This window comes from Ovis canadensis, chromosome 5 (genome assembly GCF_042477335.2).
Source record: "Ovis canadensis isolate MfBH-ARS-UI-01 breed Bighorn chromosome 5, ARS-UI_OviCan_v2, whole genome shotgun sequence".
NCBI lineage: Eukaryota > Metazoa > Chordata > Mammalia > Artiodactyla > Bovidae > Ovis > Ovis canadensis.
Genome location: NC_091249.1, coordinates 54525402 through 54544649, shown reverse-complemented (window position 1 = coordinate 54544649; position 19248 = coordinate 54525402). Strand labels below are relative to the sequence as shown.

General features: G+C 37.7%; 1 protein-coding gene and 1 pseudogene across 1 annotated transcript; both read right to left on the bottom strand.

Annotated features, from left to right (window-relative positions):
• Positions 1 to 4377: 4377 nt before the first annotated feature.
• On the bottom strand, positions 4378 to 5310 carry LOC138441790 (olfactory receptor 2L8-like; annotated as a pseudogene).
• Positions 5311 to 10808: 5498 nt separating this feature from the next.
• On the bottom strand, positions 10809 to 11753 carry LOC138441789 (olfactory receptor 2AJ1-like). Its single transcript, XM_069592855.1, has one exon. It carries the CDS (start codon positions 11751 to 11753, stop codon positions 10809 to 10811), a length of 945 nt encoding a protein of 314 aa, XP_069448956.1.
• Between the last annotated feature and the right edge of the window lie 7495 nt (positions 11754 to 19248).

The window sequence follows — 19248 nt, the reverse complement described above, 5'->3', positions numbered from 1 at the left end:
ATTCTGGAAATCTTGGTTGAGGAAGGGAACAGTTCATAATACCACACTGGAAACAATGGTTGAAATAGGCCTCTGTGACCAATCAGAGAGTAGTAGTAATCAGACCAGTAGTAATTCTCATTTCTGTAAACAGGATCTGAATTGTTGGTGAAAAAGCCTGCAAAAGGGTCTGGCACAGTATTTTACACTGACAACTATATGTATGTAATCTTCTTTCTATTCGTGAAATTCTATTCACTTATCCATGACAAAAGACAGCCCAAAGTGCCAGTGAGTCCTAAGCCATTACCTCCTGAGGAAAGCACACAATCTCTGGGTAATTTGTACTCTTCTCTTTCACAGGCAGGTATGCTTTCTTGCTCTGGCTATAGATTCTGTATCCAGTATTATTTCTGGTAGCTTATGGTATCCTCACAAATATTTCATCTTATCTGCTACCATCTATGACCCACTTAACTTGTACACTGGAAACTATTTAATTGGTTCTCTGCAGTGTATGTGTCCTGCTTCTCAAATAGTGCATAACCTACCATCATAAACCTTTCATATAGAATAGTGGTTTACTTATTGTTACACTCTCAGTTTTCTAATATGTTTGCCTCTGGTGAGTTTTGAACCACCAACCAAATGCTCAGTTTCTTCCTGGACCTAATTCTCAATCTTATGTTTCTTCAATACTTCCTCAAAGTCACACACATTGACTTAAGATCACTGAATCTTGTAGTCCTAGGTTGGCAGAAAATATCATTCATCTTATTTCTGTCCTGGTATTGCCTTCACAAAACTTATGTTTAGTCTCACGTTGGCTATCGCTCATGCTGTATAGACATTAAGACTGATTCTACCGTGTCTCTGAAGTATTTTTGGACCACTGAATTTCCCAAAATATACTGATTTTTCAGATCAGTAAGAGTAGCTCTTTCTCTGTTGCTCTCAGTGGAGAATTCTGGTTGAAAGAATCAGATTGCAAATGCCAGATTAGAGTGTGAAAAATCAAAATTCAAATGAGTAATTTGAAACTCCTAATTTGCTTTATTCATCATTTCATGAATTGGTCAGAATCCCACCAATAATATATAAAGGAGCTTCAGGATTTCATACAAAATTGAAGCCTTTTATAGCAGAAGAAAGCTAGGTAAAGAAGTTTTTCAGGCAGAGTGGACTATTTCCATCAAGGTCAACATCCTTTTCGTAAGTGATGCTCTATCAGGCAAATGATTTTATTAATTCTTACCAGATATCTCCAGACTGACTGGTTAAGATTACGTTCCTTGGAGAGATTCAAACTGCAACTAGATTAGTATTAATTATTAGTTTGTTGACATGGGTTTAACCAATTGGATATATTTGGAGTCTGTTGCCTCTCCCCCCCCCCCCACTTTCACGAGACTCTTAGCCTAACTTAGAAAGGTAATCAAAATTTAATACATTAGTGACATTTTTAGCTGCTGCTCTATAGATCATGCAGCTTTGATTTATCTTTTTTTTTTTTCCTCACATTCACAGGTCAGGATGGCTTTTGTATGTGTGTGTGTATGTATGTGTTTCCCTGGTGGCTCAGATGGTAAAGAATCTGTCTGCAATGTGGGAGACCTGGGTTCTCCCAGGATTGGGAAGATTCCCTGGAGGAGTTCATGGCAATCCACTCCAGTATTCTTGCCTGGAGAATCCTCATGGGCAGAGGAGTCTGGCAGGTTACAGTCCTTGGGGTCACAAAGAGTTGGACATCATTGAGTGACTAAGCACATGTGTGTTGTTTGGGAGTTTTGTTTGCTTGTTTGTTTCTGCTAAATCTCTATGGTATTCTCAGGTCACGACTTTAGGCTCATGATTTTTAGCCGGTTTTCCTTGTTCCTTTTTTGACATTCCATTCTTAGGGATATCATTTACTTGCAGTGAGCAGCTGTAAAAATACATTTCAAACACTTGAGAGAATGCAGAACACCATGGGGTCTACTAAAACTATTATAAGTAAAAAAACTGTCAATGTCTGAATTGTAGTTTGGAGTAAAAAATGGAGTTATTCAGTTTTCCTGGCTCACCCCCATGTATATAGGAGGTATTCATGACATTAATTTTTTTTCTTATTTTTGTGTTAAACAGACCTGTGTTACAGGGGACATCTTAGTCAAGAACCTAGAATAGTAGAGAAAGATAGCTTTTCTTGCCTACACTATTTACTGATACTTTAGGATACAAGGTTCCCATCTTGCTTCTTAGCTAACTAAGTCCAGAAATATATAGTTTTTTCCCCCTAGTCCATGATGTGTCAGGGTCAGCAACAGATTCATATCTCCTTATTTCTTCTATTTTCATAACCTGAAATGGACAAGGAGACTGTAATAGACATCTCCACTCAACTCCATATTTCCTTAGACTATTTTCAATGATAACTGACACACACACACCAAAAGAGAGGGACACTACCATCATTTTCCTTGTTTGCCTAATGCCATTCCCTTTCTATTCACTCAAACTCCCTTTCTTAGGACGTTATACATTTAGGGCAAAAGTAGCTAAAAATGTTGCATGTGTGCTTGCCTAGGTCCACACTCAAAAGGATCTTTGCTTGTTTTAATACTACATTGATGCTATTAAAAAAAGTACACCACAGGGTCAAAGAAACTGGTACCTGAACAGAAGTATTTGAGTGTGTCTTACACAATAGCAGATAAGGGTGTAGCCTGTTAAAGAATGCTCTTTTCATAACCGGCTTTTAATAAACTTCCTTGGGTTGCTCATCTGTCAGTCAGTTGAGTCACTCAGTCCTGTCCGGTTCTTTGAGACACCATGGACTGCAGCATGCCAGGCTTCCCTGTCCATCACCAACTCCCGGAGCTTGCTCAAACTCAACAATCTAATCCTCTGTCCTCTCCTTCTTCTTCTGCTTTTAATCTTTCCCAGGATCAGGCTCTTTTCCAATAAGTCAGTTCTTCACATCCTGTGGCCACACCATTGGAGCTTCAGCTTCAGCATCAGCCCTTCTGATGAATATTCAGGACTGATTTCTTTTCAGAAGGCCTGGTTGGATATCCTTGCAGTCTAAGGGTCTCTCAAGAATCTTCTCCAATACCACAGTTCAAAAGCATTAATTCTTCAGCTTTCCTTATAGTCTAACTCTCACATGACTACTATGAAAACCGTAGCTTTGACTAGACGGACCTTTGTTGGGAAAGTAATGTGTCTGCTTTTTAATATACTGTCTGGGTTTTTCATAGTTTCTTCCAAGGAGTCTTTTAGTTTCATGGTTGCACTCACCATGTGTAGTAGTTTTGGAGCCAAACAAAAATGAAGTCTGTCACTGTTTCCATTGTTTTGCTACCTATTTGCCATGAAGTAATGGGGCTGGATGCCATGATCTTAGTTTTCTGATTGTTGAGTTTTATGCCAACTTTTTCACTCTCCTCTTTCACTTTCATCAGGAGGCTCTTTAGTCCTTCACTTTCTGCCATAAGGATAGTGGCATCTGCATATCTGAGATTATTGACATTTCTCCTGGCAATCTTGATTCCAGCTTGTACTTCTTTCAGCCCGGCATTTTGCATGATATACTCTGCATATAAGTTAAATAAGCAGGGTATACAATATACAGCCTTAACATATTCCTTTCACAATTTGGAACCAGTCTGGTTTTCTATGTCTGGTTCTAACTTTTGCTTCTTGATCTGCATACAGATTTTTTCAGGAGGCAAGTAAGGTAGTCTGGTATTCCAATTGCTTTAAGTATTTTCCACAGTTGTTACTATCCACACAGTCAAAGGCTTTGGAGTAGTCAATAAAGAAGAAGTAGATATTTTTTCTGAAACTCTCTTGCTTTTTCAATGATCTAATGGATGTTGACAATTTGATCTCTGGTTCCGCTGTCTTATCTCAATCCAGCTTAAACATCTGGAAGTTCACAGTTCATGTACTGTTGAAGCCTGGCTTGGAGAATTTTGAGCATTACTTTGACAATGTGTGAGATGAGTGCAATTGTGTAGTATTTTGAGTACCTGATTAAATATATATTTAAAATTAAACTTAAAACAATCTAAAAATCAAAATTATTTTTTACATAGGAAAATAAATGTGTTTGAAATTGATTAGGAAATATATACCATGAAGTAAAAGGGTAAGGCTTGAAATTATACATATACATATACATATATATGTGTATGTATAACAAGATACTTCCATGCATATATATATATACATATTTATAAGATAATATTGTCTAGATAGAGTAATTTTTTTCTCTAGATTAATTTTAGTCCTTGAATTTAATGATTGGAACAGTGATAAAACAGTATGTTAAATCACTGTCCACTGATGTGTATACACACACACACACACACACACACACACACAAGACCTAGGTACTTATACATAAAGATGTGGCTACATTTTCACAGAACAGATTCTCTTAGTTAATCCTCTCAGGGCTCCCATCACCTCCTTGTTTCTCAGGCTATAGATAATAAGGTTGAGCACTGGGGTGAGGATGGTATAGAAGACAGCCAGAACCTTGTCCTCTGTTGGAGTTAGAAGGGATCTTGGACTTAGATAAGTGTAAACAAAGGGCATATGGTAAAAAGTTACCACAGTAAGATGAGTGATACAGGTTAAATAAGCTTTCTTCCTCCCTACAGCTGACTGCATGTGATAAACAGCAAAGAGAACACGACTACAGGAACCGGCAATACCAATGAAAGGCAATAGAAGGAAAAAGATGGCACTCACAAACACTGTGTACTCATAGATCCAGGTGTCAATGCAGGCCAGAGTCAACATGGCTGGGACATCACAGAAGAAATGATTAATGGCCCTAGATTTGCAATAAGCATCTGGAAGACATATATGGTGTGGGCTCAGGAGTTGATAGAGCCTGTCGTCCATGATCCTATTATCATCAACACACACACTCTTCTGCTGATTCTGATGGAATAGTGAAGAGGAAAGCAAATGGCTACATAACGATCGTAAGCCACAGATGTCAACAACAATGCTTCTGTACCTGCTAAAGTCATGAAGAAGAAGCTCTGCATTCCACATCCAATGAAGGAGATAGACTTATTTCCAAGCAAAAAATTGCAGGCCATTTTAGGGACAATGGTGGAGATGTAGTTAGGTCAATGAAGGAGAGCTAAATAGGAAATACATTGGTGTGTGGAGATGGGTGTCCAGAAAGATGAGAAGGATCATAAAGAGGTTGCCAAACAGAGTTGTTAGGAAAATGAGAACAATGAGAATAAAAAGAAACATGCCAAATCTTGAAGGGGGAAACAACCCCAATAAGATGAAATCAGTTGATGTTTGATTATAAGTTTCCATGGGTTATTCATATTATTTTTCCTAAAGGCAGACACAAAAGCAAGTGAGTTAAATATAAACGATAGCTATTTTTGTTACATTATTTTAAATGTTACAGTTCTTAGAAGATGGACTGATGTTACAAATTTTACAGAAAAGAAATCTTCCTTTTGAGTCACTGATTAAAATTTAAAAATGAAACATTTTTCACCTGTTTCCAAGAAATCTTTAAAATTACTTTTAAAATTATTTTTTACTATATCACTAGGATAAGTATGTTTTACTGACCTACACAAGCTAAATTAATATCAAAATAGGGCTTCCCTGGTGGCTCAGAGGTTAAAGCGTCTGCCTCCAATGCGGGAGACCTGGGTTCGATCCCTGGGTCGGGAAGATCCCCTGGAGAAGGAAATGGTAACCCACTCCAGTATTCTTGACTGGAGAATCCCATGGACGGAGAAGCCTGGTAGGCTACAGTCCACGGGGTCACAAAGAGTCGGACATGACTGAGTGACTTCACTCATTAAAGATATATGCATAGGATATCAGTATAAATGCATACACTGAAGAATTCTGAGTAACTATTTAAGGCAATTAAGAAATTTTTCACTTAAGTGGAAAACATTAGTTGGTTCCTGCATAGCACCAAGTCACTTCAGCTGTGTCCAGCTCTTTTGACCCCATGGACCATAGCCTGCCATGCTTTTCTGTCCATGGGATTCTCCAGACAAGAATACTGGAGTGGGTAGCCATGCCCTCCTCTAGGGAATCTTCCCAACTGAGGGATCAAACCCATGTCTCTAACATCTCCTATATTGGTAAGAGGTTTCTTTATCACTAATGCCATGTGGGAAGTCATTAGTTGGTTCATCTGTTGCGAAGTCTAGAATGAATCCATGTCACGTAATGTGTAAGCATATTGAGTTTCTTCTGCCTCCTCTGAAAAGAGGAGTTTCCGAATGCCATGTTAATGTAAACCCTATGCCTGAATATCTATCACATTCCTTACAGCTTTCAACAATCGCTCAAGCTCTGACAAACAGCATGTGTTTTATATGTTTCCATATCTCTAATTCTTCTGTTAGAGAAACACTGATGGTATTTTATCTTATTAATTTAATTTTTACTTTTATTTTCTTGTATTCGAAATTCTTTCCAACTGTAGATTATTGTGCAAATGTAAGCACTTATATTTAAAATATCTCTCTGCTAAATCCCAATCATTCTGATGATAGAAAATACAAATGCTATAAATTAAAAGAGAAGAAGTGAGCGTAAAGCACAATAAGAGATGAAATACTTTAGGATCACCTAAAAGAAGAAATTTGGGCAGAAAAATAATAATCAATTAAAAGGCAAGAAGAATAAGGAATCTTTTCTTGGAGGTCAGAAGGAGAATTCTCTAGACACATTGTAAGTATGCCAGGTAATAAAGTCTCTGTCAAATTAAACAATAATAATTGATAAAATATTTAGTGAAAGTTTCATAAACAAAATTATATACATATATGTATATAATCAGAATAAAAGAAAAAACAGCAAAAGAACATAAAAAGATTGTGCTTTGGAAAGGATATGAGGCTAAGAGAATTAGTAGAAGGAAAGTAATGCATACTTACAGCTATTCCTAGGAATGTACATAATATAATAATGATGGAGTTAATTGAACCATAAAAAAACTATTCTTTTCAGAATTTATATATTTCAGCCAACATATTCAAACGATGTAAACAGATCACTTAAAAATAAATGAGGAATATTTTATTAAAAGTGTTTCCTTGAAAAAAAAAGTGTTTCCTTGAGAATTCTATATGTCTTTTACAATATTTTTGGAAAATTCACATTTTTGCCTGTGAATACATGGTTTGAAAAGAATTTTGACAGAGAAAATGCCAATAAGAACTATTTGTATAGAAATACTAGAGACAATATCCTTAGGTTTTGCAATAATTTATATTTTTATATTTTAGCTGTATATACTAGATGACAATGGCCAATTGCTGTCAACTTTGCCACCCCAGACACAAAATGTAATAGAACTATGTTGAAAGGATTGGGAAAGAAAAAGATATTGGGGGTGGTTGTACAAGTCGTGTGTAATGTTCATTCATAGAGTCCACAGCTAAGAGTCAAGAGATGGTATTTGATTTAAACACTAGAAAATTAGTATATTGGTGAAAAATACATGGATCAATAAAGGAAAGGATTAAAATAATATAAAATATTTGCCTTGAGGATAAGAAGGGGTGATTTAAGAAACTGCTGTTTTGTTCTGTAGGCTATTGAGATCATATACTAGCTTTACTTGAATGAAATATTTAAGTGACACAAAGCTTATGGCACAATTAAAAATTGAAATCACAATTGACATGATATTCAATAGTGAAAGAGAAAGCTTTTGCTTCAACAGGCAAAAAGGTATACTTTGACACTTTTATTTTGCATAGTAGTGGAAATATAGTAATCTTAGTTCACAGGTGACACAATCTTATATTTGAAAAATTGTAAAGAGTCCACCAAAAATCTGTTATAACTAATAAATGCAGCAAAATTGCAGAATATAAAATAAGCTGCATTTCTATATTGTACTAATATATAATACTAAGGAGTATTTAAGAAAACAGTTACATTTGCAACTTCATGATAAAGAACAAAATGCTTGGGAGTAAACCTAACAAAGGAGGCAAAACATCTGTTCACTAAAGGTTACCAAACATTGCTGAAAGAAGTTGGAAAGACAAATAAATAGAAAAGCATTTTGTGTTTATGGGTTGGAAAACTGAATATTGTTAAGATGGTAAGAAAGCTAAAAGTGCAATGAAATGCTCTGCCCAGGAACTGTCTCAGGCAGGCCCTGGGTTGCGTGCACTTTCCAGGTTTAAGCCATTCAGGTTCAAGTTTTTGAGTACTCCCCAAAGGCACAGAGTTGGGCCTGCGTTTTATGCCCTTTATGCCCTTCCCAGGTCCGAGCAGCTCAGGTGACCAGGTGCTTGGCGAGCACAGTCATCCCCAGGTGCGCAGTATGTCTTATCGCCTCCCCCCAGTCCCTGCCGCTCAGTTTTCTGGGTGTACAAGGGGCGCACCTTCTCAGGTGTGCCATGTCTCTCTTCTGGGGAGCTGACCTCTGGCTGCGACCCTCCCAACAATGTCAACCATCCAGAATCTCAAGAACTCTTGGTTAGCAACAGAGCCTGTTTGCAGTTTGGTAGAGGATGCCTCTCTGGGGCCAGGATTGCCCCTTTCTGGCTCTGGCTGTACACCCCCCCCCCCCCCCACTCCCCGCCCCCAGTTACTTGTCTCCAGCGGGGGATGGGCCGGTCTGCAGCCTGTCAGCTCTCCCCTGCTATTTGCTCAGTCCCTTGTTCTGTGAGCGGGCCTGGCAGTGCCTCAGGTTAGGGCTTTCACAGGATACTTCTCTCTCTCCCTCTCTCTCTTTTTTTTTTTTTTCTCTCTCTCTCTCTGTGGCTAACCCACAGTCTGGGTTACTATCTCCTGTTAGGTCCATCAGATAGCCCTCAGAGCATTTGGGCCCAGTCCTTACCCTAAGCAAAGCAGCCCACGCCTCCCTGTTCGGCTGCCCCTGCTTGCTGGTGGTGGCTATGAGCGCTGGGAGTTGCCATTAGGTGTATAATCTGTGGGTTTTAATTATTTATTTTTAAATTTTATGCTGCCCTCTGAGGTTCCAAGATTCCCTACAGATCCGCCAGTGAGAGTGTTTCCTGGTGTTTGGAAACTTCTCTTTTAAGACTCCCTTCTCGGGGATGGATCTCCTTCCCTACCTCTTTTGTCTCTCTTTTTTATCTTTTATATTTTGTCCTACCTCCTTTCGAAGACAATGGGCTGCCTTTCTGGGTGCCTGATGTCCTCTGCCAGTATTCAGAAGTTGTTTTGTGGAATTTGCTCAGCATTCAAATGTTCTTTCGATGAATATGTGGGTGAGAAAGTGGTCTCCCCGTCCTATTACTCTTCCATCTTAGGACCACTCCCCTCAATGTCTTTTCTTATAGAATCTTTTTCTTAATTTGGTATCAGTGTAATTGTGACCTCATAGAATGAGATAATGAGTGATACCTCCTCCTCTGGTTTTTGGAAAGATATGGAAAATGACTGACATTAATTCTGTTACATATGAATGCTAAAATTAAACCAGTGACGTTATCTGGTTTACAGATTTTCTTTGTTGGGAAATCTTAATTACTAATTTAAACTCCTTACTAATTATAGGTCTAGTCAAATTTTCTACTCACTACTCAGTCTTCACAGGGTGTGTGTTTTGGAAAACTGTACAATTTTTTCTTGTGATGAGATCTTTAAAAGTCTATTCTCTTCAGTTCAGTTCAGTTGCTCAGTCGTGTCCAACTCTTTGCGACCCCATGAATCGCAGCACGCCAGGCCCCCCTGTCCATCACCAACTCCGGAGTTCACTCAGACTCACGTCCATCGAGTCAGTGATGCCATCCAGCCATCTCATACTCTGTTGTCCCCTTCTCCTCCTGCCCCCAATTCCTCCCAGCATCAGGGTCTTTTCCAATGAGTCAACTCTTCGCATGAGGTGGCCAAAGTACTGGAGTTTCAGCTTTAGCATCATTCCTTCCAAAGAAATCCCACGGCTGATCTCCTTCAGAATGGACTGGTTGGTTCTCCTTGCAGTCCAAGGGACTCTCAAGAGTCTTCTCCAACACCACAGTTCAAAAGCATCAATTCTTCAGCGCTCAGCCTTCTTCACAGTCCAACTCTCACATCCATACATGACTACAGGAAAAACCATAGCCTTGACTAGACGGACCTTACTCGGCAAAGTAATGTCTCTGCTTTTGAATATACTGTCCAGGTTGGTCATAACTTTTCTTCCAAGGAGTAAGCGTCTTTTAATTTCATGGCTGCAATCATCATCTGCAGTGATTTTGGAGCCCCCCAAAATAAAGTCTGACACTGTTTCCCCATCTATTAGTGCCTTTCAAATATACAATGTAGAATTTTAAACTGTAATCACCATGCTGTTCTTTATTTCCCCAGGACTTATTTATCTCATAAATTCAAGTTTCCATATTTTGCCACCTTCACCCTTTTCACTTATGACTTTTTATAAATTTTTGATAATTTTCTATAAGGTTTGAAATATCATTTTATAGTTTCATAAAAATACAGAAATCATATGAATTTCTCTCTCACATACATCATATATATATATCTTTATATAATGTGACTTTATCATAAAAGATAATTTTTACAAAGTTGTATGATTTTAGTGGTAAAATAAAATTAACCTTTAGTCATTTTTGATGTTCTATAATTGGAGGTTTGGTGATTATAATTGGAAACATAGAGAGACAGATACAGTTTTAGATATATGCATTTATAAAACAAATATCTGTAACAACTTTACTATTATCAATGTTTCAGAAATATCCATCTTTGCACACTTGAAGAGATAAAAACTCTCTAGAGGTTTGAATAACAGATATCCTCTGAATATTTATTGTGGAAATAGACAACAATATACACTTTAAGCTTTTTCCCTATAACATTTTATGGAGAAAATTACTTCTGAGCATATTTTTCATTGCATCTGAGACATCTTTATTCCTGATACTGTAGATAATTGGGTTGAAAGATGGTGTGAGGATGGTATAGAATATTGCCAGCAATTTATCCTGGCCTGGAGTGTGGTACTTTTTAGGTCTCATGAATGTGAAAATAAAAGGCCCATAGTACATTATGACCACAATCATGTGGAAGAAGCAGGTAGAAAATGACTTTTTCCTTGCCTCTTTTGATTTCTTTTGGAGGACAGTAAGGAGAATTTGGACATAAGATGCAAAGATTAGAGAGAAAGGGATAAACAGGAAAATGATACCACTTGCATAAGCTGCTCGTTCATAGTGTGCTGTGTCCACACAGGACAACACCAACATGGCCGGGACTTCACAGAAAAAATGATCAATGGCTCTTGAGCCACAAAAGGGAAAGTGAAGTGCATAAGCTGTGTGAACTATGGAGTTGATTATCCCAATAAACCAGGCCCCTGCAGCCATGAGAACGCTGACAGAGTCATTCATAAGAATGGGGTAGCGCAATGGGTGACAGATGGCTACATAGCGATCGTAGGACATTGCTGCCAGGAGAAGGCACTCACCACCCAAGAGGGAGAGGGAGAGAAATATCTGGAAGCCACAGGCTGCAAATGAAATCGTTTTGCTGCCTGACAGAAAGTTAGTGATCATCTTGGGAACAATGTTGCTAGTATGCAAGATATCCATAAAAGAGAGATGACTGAGCAGGAAATACATTGGAGTATGGAGTCTTGATTCCCTGTGGATAAGGATAATCATCATTGTATTTTCTGTTATAGTTATAATAAAAACAATGAATATAAAGGAGAGGAAAATCAGACTTGTTTGGGAAGAAGAGAAGAGTCCCAAAAGAATGAAGTCACTGCTGGAAGTGTGATTCTCACATCCCATCTTGAAATTCTTGCTTCACCTAAAATAAATAAATAAACAAACAAATATAAATAAATAAGAGGTAGAGTGAAAAGAAAGAAAAATTAGCATAATCTCAACCTCCTTTACATTTAACTGTATAATAAGATAAGCGTATTCTTTTTTTGCTGTATTTTCCAAGTAAAGCCAAATGGACTCTCAGAAAGTTTTTCAATTGGGCATGTTTTACACAATGGGCATTTATTTGCTGAACAAGTTAATTATTTTATCCATTATGAAATAAACATAATTTGTATATACTTTATTTATATAAGAATAAACTTAATTATATATTTAATTCCCTGAAATGTTAACACTGTTTTGCTGACATTTTAAAAGTTTTAAAAGATCAGCATATGAATGGAATTTGCAGATGTATGAATGGTTCTTGCTGTTTCTACTGGTTTGATCTACAGTTCAGTAAAATTTGGTGTAGACGGATTCTGTTTGAAGGCAGTGGTGTTTCCCATGAACTGACTGATTATAATTTAGTCTCTAAAATCAGTGAATATTACTGCAACTCACACTTAATATACTGATATCCAAAGTTGTTAACATTTCCCACTGCATAAAATCATTTTGTGCTTCTGGTTTTGCTTTTTCCATTAACAGTTTACTTCAATGTAGTCATCCTGAATCAAAACAACACTTCATTTTACTGTTAAGAAGAATGGACAGTGTCTATTCACACTAAGTTCCTGTTAGTTAGTACAGTCATTGGACCATGGTAGCTTCCCAGATTCTTATTAAGGAAATTTTTGACTTATGTTTCTAACTTCTCTGATATGAAAGGTCTTCAATGAGGCATCAATCATATTTATGTTTTTAGACAGTTTGTTTTGTCTGCACAAGTATGTTTATTATTTTTATTTCAGATATAGGATGTACTCCATTATATATTCCCTAACATTTTTATTATCTTACTTCTATCATATTTCCCCTACCCTTAGGAGGGGAATACTTTTTTAGGTATTATTTTAAATTATAAAAGCAGTATGTTTCAGTCTTTCCTTATAGGAAATAGAAATAATTTGTATTCTTCATTCAGTGAATGTACTACACTCAAATCATTTTTAATCATTTTGCATTTATCAAGATTCTCAAAATATAGTATGCATCAATGAATTTTGACTTGACTCATAATACTTTTTTTTCATTTTCCTAGTAGATCTCTTATTCTATAAATTAGGTTTGCATCCCTCTGATGATTAGTGATAAATATCTTTTCTGATATATGTAGGCTATTTACATGCCTATTTTGTAGAAGTGTCCATCCAAGTCCTGTGCCCATTTTCAAAATTAGTTTATTAATTTTAACTATTGAAATGTTGAAGTTCCTTATTTATCTTGGCTACTAACCCTTTATTAGATTTGTGGTTTGAAAATACTTTCATTCTATTGGTTGCCTTTTTATTCTGTTGTTTGTGGTATAGCTTTTTGAGATGAAATAAACATACAGTTTATCTCACCAAAAAAAAAAATAAAAAGAAGATAATTGTTTGTGTGCTCTTATAATTGGTCTTTAAAGTTTTGACCAAAAAACAAAGATAAAAACTTGATATCATTTCTATAAAAGATTTTTTAAAATGTTTGGTATGAAAATCCTTTGCAATATTAATTCTGTGGAAAGAATTTATATTTTATACTATATGACTGCTATTTTATTTTGTAAAACTTTCCTAAAAACTTATAATATCTATAACTCATTTGACATGATATTTATAAGCTCTATCAAAAAATATTGAGCATCAGATTTGGTTTGATGTGCGTATATTTCAAAATATCTCATTGTTACTAATAATTCAACTGATTACAAATGAAATTTCATGGAAGAGGCAGTAATCAGACACTGAATTCCCTTAAACATCAATAAAACAAAATCATTACTCGTTTTTACTAAGCTGATATGGAATAAGTTGAGCTATTTCAAATCCTGAAAGATGATGCTGTAAAAGTACTGCACTCAATATGCCAGCAAATTTGGAAAACTCAGCAGTGGCCATAAGACTGGAAAAAATTAGTTTTCACTCCAATCACAAGGAAAGGCAATGCCAAAGAATGCTCAAACTACTGCATAATTGCACTCAGCTCACATGCTAGTAAAGTAATGTTCAAAATTCCCCAAGCCAGGCTTCAGCAATACATAAACCATGAACTTCTAGATGTTGAAGTTGGTTTTAGAAAAGGCAGAGGAACCAGAGATCAAATTGCCAATATCCACTGGATCATCGAAACAACAAGAGAGTCCCAGAAAAACATCTATTTCTGCTTTATTGACGTGAAAAAGCCTTTGACTGTGTGGATCACAATAAACTGTGGAAGAGAAGGGAATACCAGACCACCTGACCTGCCTTTAAAGAATCGTGTGTGCAGGTCAGGAAGCAACAGTTAGAACTGGACATGGAACAACAGACTAGTTCCAAATAGGAAAAGGAGTACGTCAAGGCTGTATATTGTCACCCTGCTTATTTAACTTCTATGCAGAGTACATCATGAGAAACGCTGGGCCGGAGGAAGCACAAGCTGGAATCAAGATTTCCAGGAGAAATATCAATAACCTCAGATATGCAGATGACTCCATCCTTATGGCAGAAAGTGAAGAAGAACTGAAGAGCCTCTTGATGAAAGTGAAAGAGGAGAGTGAAAAAGTTGGCTTAAAGCTCAACATTCAGGAAACAGATCATGGCATCTGGTCCCATCACTTCATTGGAAATAGATGGGGAAACAGTGGAAACAGTGTCAGACTTTATTTTTTTGGGCTCCAAAATCACTGCAGATGGTGATTGCAACCATAAAATTAAAAGATACTTACTCCTTGGAAGGAAAGTTATGACCAACCTAGACAGCATATTGAAAAGCAGAGACATTACTTTGCCAACAAAGGTCTGACTAGTCAAGGCTATGGTTTTTCCAGTGGGCTTGTATGGATGTGAGAGTTGGACTATAAAGAAAGCTGAGCACCAAAGAATTGATGCTTTTGAACTGTGGTGTTGGAGAAGACTCTTGAGAGTCCCTTGGACTGCAAGGAGATCATCCTGAAGGAGATCAATCCTGGGTGTTCATTGGAAGGACTGATGCTGAAGCTGAAACTCCAATACTTTGGCCACCTCATGCGAAGAGCTGACTCATTGGAAAAGACCCTGACACTGGGAAAGATTGAGGGCAGGAGGAGAAGGGGATGACAGAGGATGTGATGGCTGGATGGCATCACTGACTCATTGGACATGGGTTTGGGTGGACTCCCAGAGTTGGTGATGGACAGAGATGGCTGGTGTTCTGCGGTTCATGGGATGGGAAAGAGTCAGACACGACTGAGCGACTGAACTGAACTGAACTGATACAGAATATAGGTACAATAAATGTATAAGAGATATTACCTAACCTGGTGGTTTGTATGCTTTTGACTCAAATAATTATCTTAGCAATGTAACAACATAAGCTAAACATTTCCTAATGCTTTGAAGAGATAAAAAAGAGAATACAATTCATATATATATATTTAAATATTTATTTTTATGTCTCATTATAGAGCAAAGCACCTATCAGACATTAAAATATATCTGAAATCAGGGGATGAACATGGCGGCGCGTCGGGGGCCAGGCTTCCCAGTTGTGCTCTCAGGGCTCGCCATTGCAGCTGGGAATGCTCGTTTCGTGGGCTCCTGGGTCCCCGTCGATTGGCATCCAGTGAGCAGAGCGCAGGGCTGTGGGCCACAGAACTTGGGCTCTGGAGCATGCAAACTTCAAGAGTTGTTCAAGGGCTTCGTTGTCCCTGGGCGTGTGGAATCTTCTACACAGGGATTGAACCCGTGTTCCCTGCATTGGCATTCTGAATTGGGATCTCTCTTGGGGGCACACGCATCACTCAGCTGAGATGGATTCCAGCAATGTGGATCCTGGGAGGAGGTCATCCAGAGGACCCAAGACATGGTGGTTACTAATAGACTTCCCACACTACTTCTTCATTCCACGTGGACTCCTTCACGGGCAGTGAGCATCGCAGCTTCCCTTGAACTTCATCTGGATTTAATGACAACAGGCTCAACTTTTCATTCACTTGTATGACTATGAGCAGTTTGACCAAGTTGAAGAAGATGACTCGTTTGTAGTCTTCCTCATCAGCTCATTCCATCTACTGGCTTTAAAATCATTTAGTACAGAGCTCACCGTCTAGGTGTTCATCCAGTGTTTTGTTTGCTTATCATGCAGGATCATTTTAAAAGGAAAAGTATGTGTGTATGAGTTAGAGCTCTGATCCCAGGAGTCCATGTAGAAGCTTCCCCTGAGAAATGTATCGTTTTTGCACCAATGCTACTGAAATGTGTGAATGTGGTATACCACGCGTCCCAATAAGTGTAAACAGCGTCATAGGCTACTTATTTGAAATGACCAGTACTCATGACATTCCATTCAACTGAGGACTAAATATAGCCAACGTAGGCTGTGTTTGCCAAATAGACTTTGAAGTATTCTTCACACAGTCCTTCATCGATGCCAGTTTTCAGATCGAAGAAACCCTTGCTCCATGAAGTTTGTGAACACATATACTCATGTTTTGTTTGAGATTTTAAAGTCATTCTTCAGTTTTGTTGGAGGAATGGTTCTGTATATGCCCCGTGGATCCCCAAATCCACTGATGTTCATGTGTCTTGGGGCTTCCCAGGTGGTTCTAGTGGTAAAGAACATGCAGAACATACCCATGCAGGAGACATGGGAGGTATGGATTCCATCCCTGGGGCAGGAAGATCTCCTGAGGGAGAGCATGGCAACCCCCTCCAGTATCTTTGCTTAGAGAATCTCATGGAGAGAGGAGCCTGGTGGGGCCTAGTCCATATGATCCCAAGGAGTTGGACACAATGTAAGTGACTTCGCACAGCACATGATTCGTTGTCATAGCTAATATAATGGAGATGACATAAAAAGAAGCACCAGCAGGCGAAAGTCAATATCCATCACTTTTAAACTTTGGAATGTATTGTGATATTTTACATCCATATTTGTGTGACTTGATAGTTGGAGAATCGATGCATGTGAAGGCCTGGTTGTGTTATATGTATGTTGAGGGAAGATATATTTTTATGTGGTTTGACATATAGGTCCCATTTCATTCGTAGACATATGCATACTCATCACTTATCATCATTTTTTTTTTTTTGAAAAGACCATTGTTTGGAAAGGTTATTGTCTAACCATGAAAGATGCTTGAATTCTTGGGCTCCTTAGAGGAAGAATTCAACCCGGGGCCAGTGATGAGGCTTGATCAGTCAGAGCTTTTGTGTCCCAACGTTTTATTAAAGTATAAAAGAGAGAAAGCTTCTGACATAGACATCAGAAGGGGGCAGAAAGAGTGCCCCCCTACTCATCTTTGGCTGGATGTTATCTAGCTACTAGCAGTCTACTCATTAGAGAAAGGAATGGCAGCAGACCCCTCACCCACAAGATATATGGAGATGACCGTGGCACCAGGTGAGTCATCCTGGGCCATAAAACGATTGATATGAGCAAATGGATAGCTTCATTCACATAGATCAGGAGAGCCATGTATGAGTAAAGCATATTGGTTTGTCAAGTCAGTTCTGAGCCTTTAGGCAGAACCTACTTGAAGATAGAGTCTAGGGTAAATACATAGTACATCACATAGCTTAAGGCAAACCTTTCCATGAGAAAAATGCCTTGGTCAGCTCAAAGTATGAGAAAAGTGAAGTTCAGGCGGAACCAGGTGTCATTATAGCAACACAGAATTGTAAGAGAAAATCTCTTTTTAAATTTGTATCAAGAAGGGGAAAAAAGATAACAGCTTGTTTCCTCCTGCCTCGGAAGTGACAGATAACAACTGTCTGACACTTGCACCCCATTTCCTCCCTTTGGAGACTCCTGGCCTTCCTGGCTGTTACCCTCTCAGTTTCATTCATTGAGCGTTTTCTGCCTTGTGAAACATTGGGCATAGAAGTATGTGTTTATTTACGGGTATTTCATCCAATTTCATTTAAATGCATATGTGAATTAGAAAGTTTGACATGCTGTTGCTTTGTATACCGATTGGGAAATGTGAGCCTCCAAGCTTAATTTAGTTTTTCATGTTCATTTTTCTTTTTAGGGGTACAAAGAAAAATAATATGACTGTTAAGATCAGCTTTCGTATTTTTTGCCAAATATGAATTGGGATCACATTGATCAGAGATGAGTCTGTGCATGAAAGCCCTAATAACTAATGCTAATTGACTTCACTACCATGGGATGTTTTCATATCTATTGAGGATTTACTTCATGTATTTCGATTTTAACTTTCTGTCTTACAGCCTTGTTTGTAGATCAAAGCTATTTGAAATTGTCATCTGGTTTCAAATGGCTTGTGAGGTTATTCATGAGTGGTTTATAAAACCGAATGGATTGTACGTAGCCATACTTTGTTGTCATTCTATGAATTTGAAGAATGTCTGAAGAATGTCTGCAGTTATGCCTTAAAGATTCATACAATTGATGTCCAATATTTATCTCAATAGACTTGCTTTCAATTTGTAGTTTCCTATGCGTATGTCTTTCTTTATGGATTTGGGTAGAACTTGTATTGGAACACTGAAAAATCTGTGATATCAACCTTGCTGACCTTTCTGGTGGTCATCATTAAGATTTTCACGCTCTATGGATCCTAGTGGAAACAGGTGCTGTTCATCCTACTTTTGTGAAGATTGAACTCATCGTAGAAAGTGGAATTTGTTGAAATATTTATGGTATAAATAAATCTTGTCTATATAATTAAAAAAAATAAAATAAAATATATCTGAAATCAATATCTTTTAAATAAGGATGATAACTGTACCTTGTCATATAGTTGATTTTAAGATTAAATGAGTCACATTAAACAAGATATTAAATAACACATATGCATGGACATATGCACACATGAGAAGCAAAACTTGGCATATAGTAAATACTCAAAACAGTGATTATTGCTCTTACTATTATTTATATAATTAGTATATAAATATTTCTATCAGTATATTAGTATTTCTATAGTCAGTATATTATTTGTTTATAATTTAAACATGCCTTTAGCAATTATATTCTAAGTAAGCTGAGAGGACTTCCCTGTTGTGTCAGACTGTAAAGTGTCTGCCTACAATGCAGGAGACCTGGGTTTGATCCCTAGGTTGGGAAGATCCCCTGGAGAAGGAAATGGCAACCCACTCCAGTACTCTTGACTGGAAAATCACATGGATGGAGGAGACTGGTAGACTACAGTGCATGGGGTTGCAAAGAGTCAGACAGGACTGAACGACTTCACTCACTTCACTAAGATGAGAGAGAGAGAGAGAATCTCCAGGTTATGGGAGAATATGACCATGGAAATAAAAGCAAATTTCAATGCAATGAGTCAGAAGTACATTGGCACTCAGTACTTATTAAAATGGATCCAGGAGGTTCTCTAGGAATGATTCCAAATCAACATATTGAATGAGAATGTATGAGCTGGCTT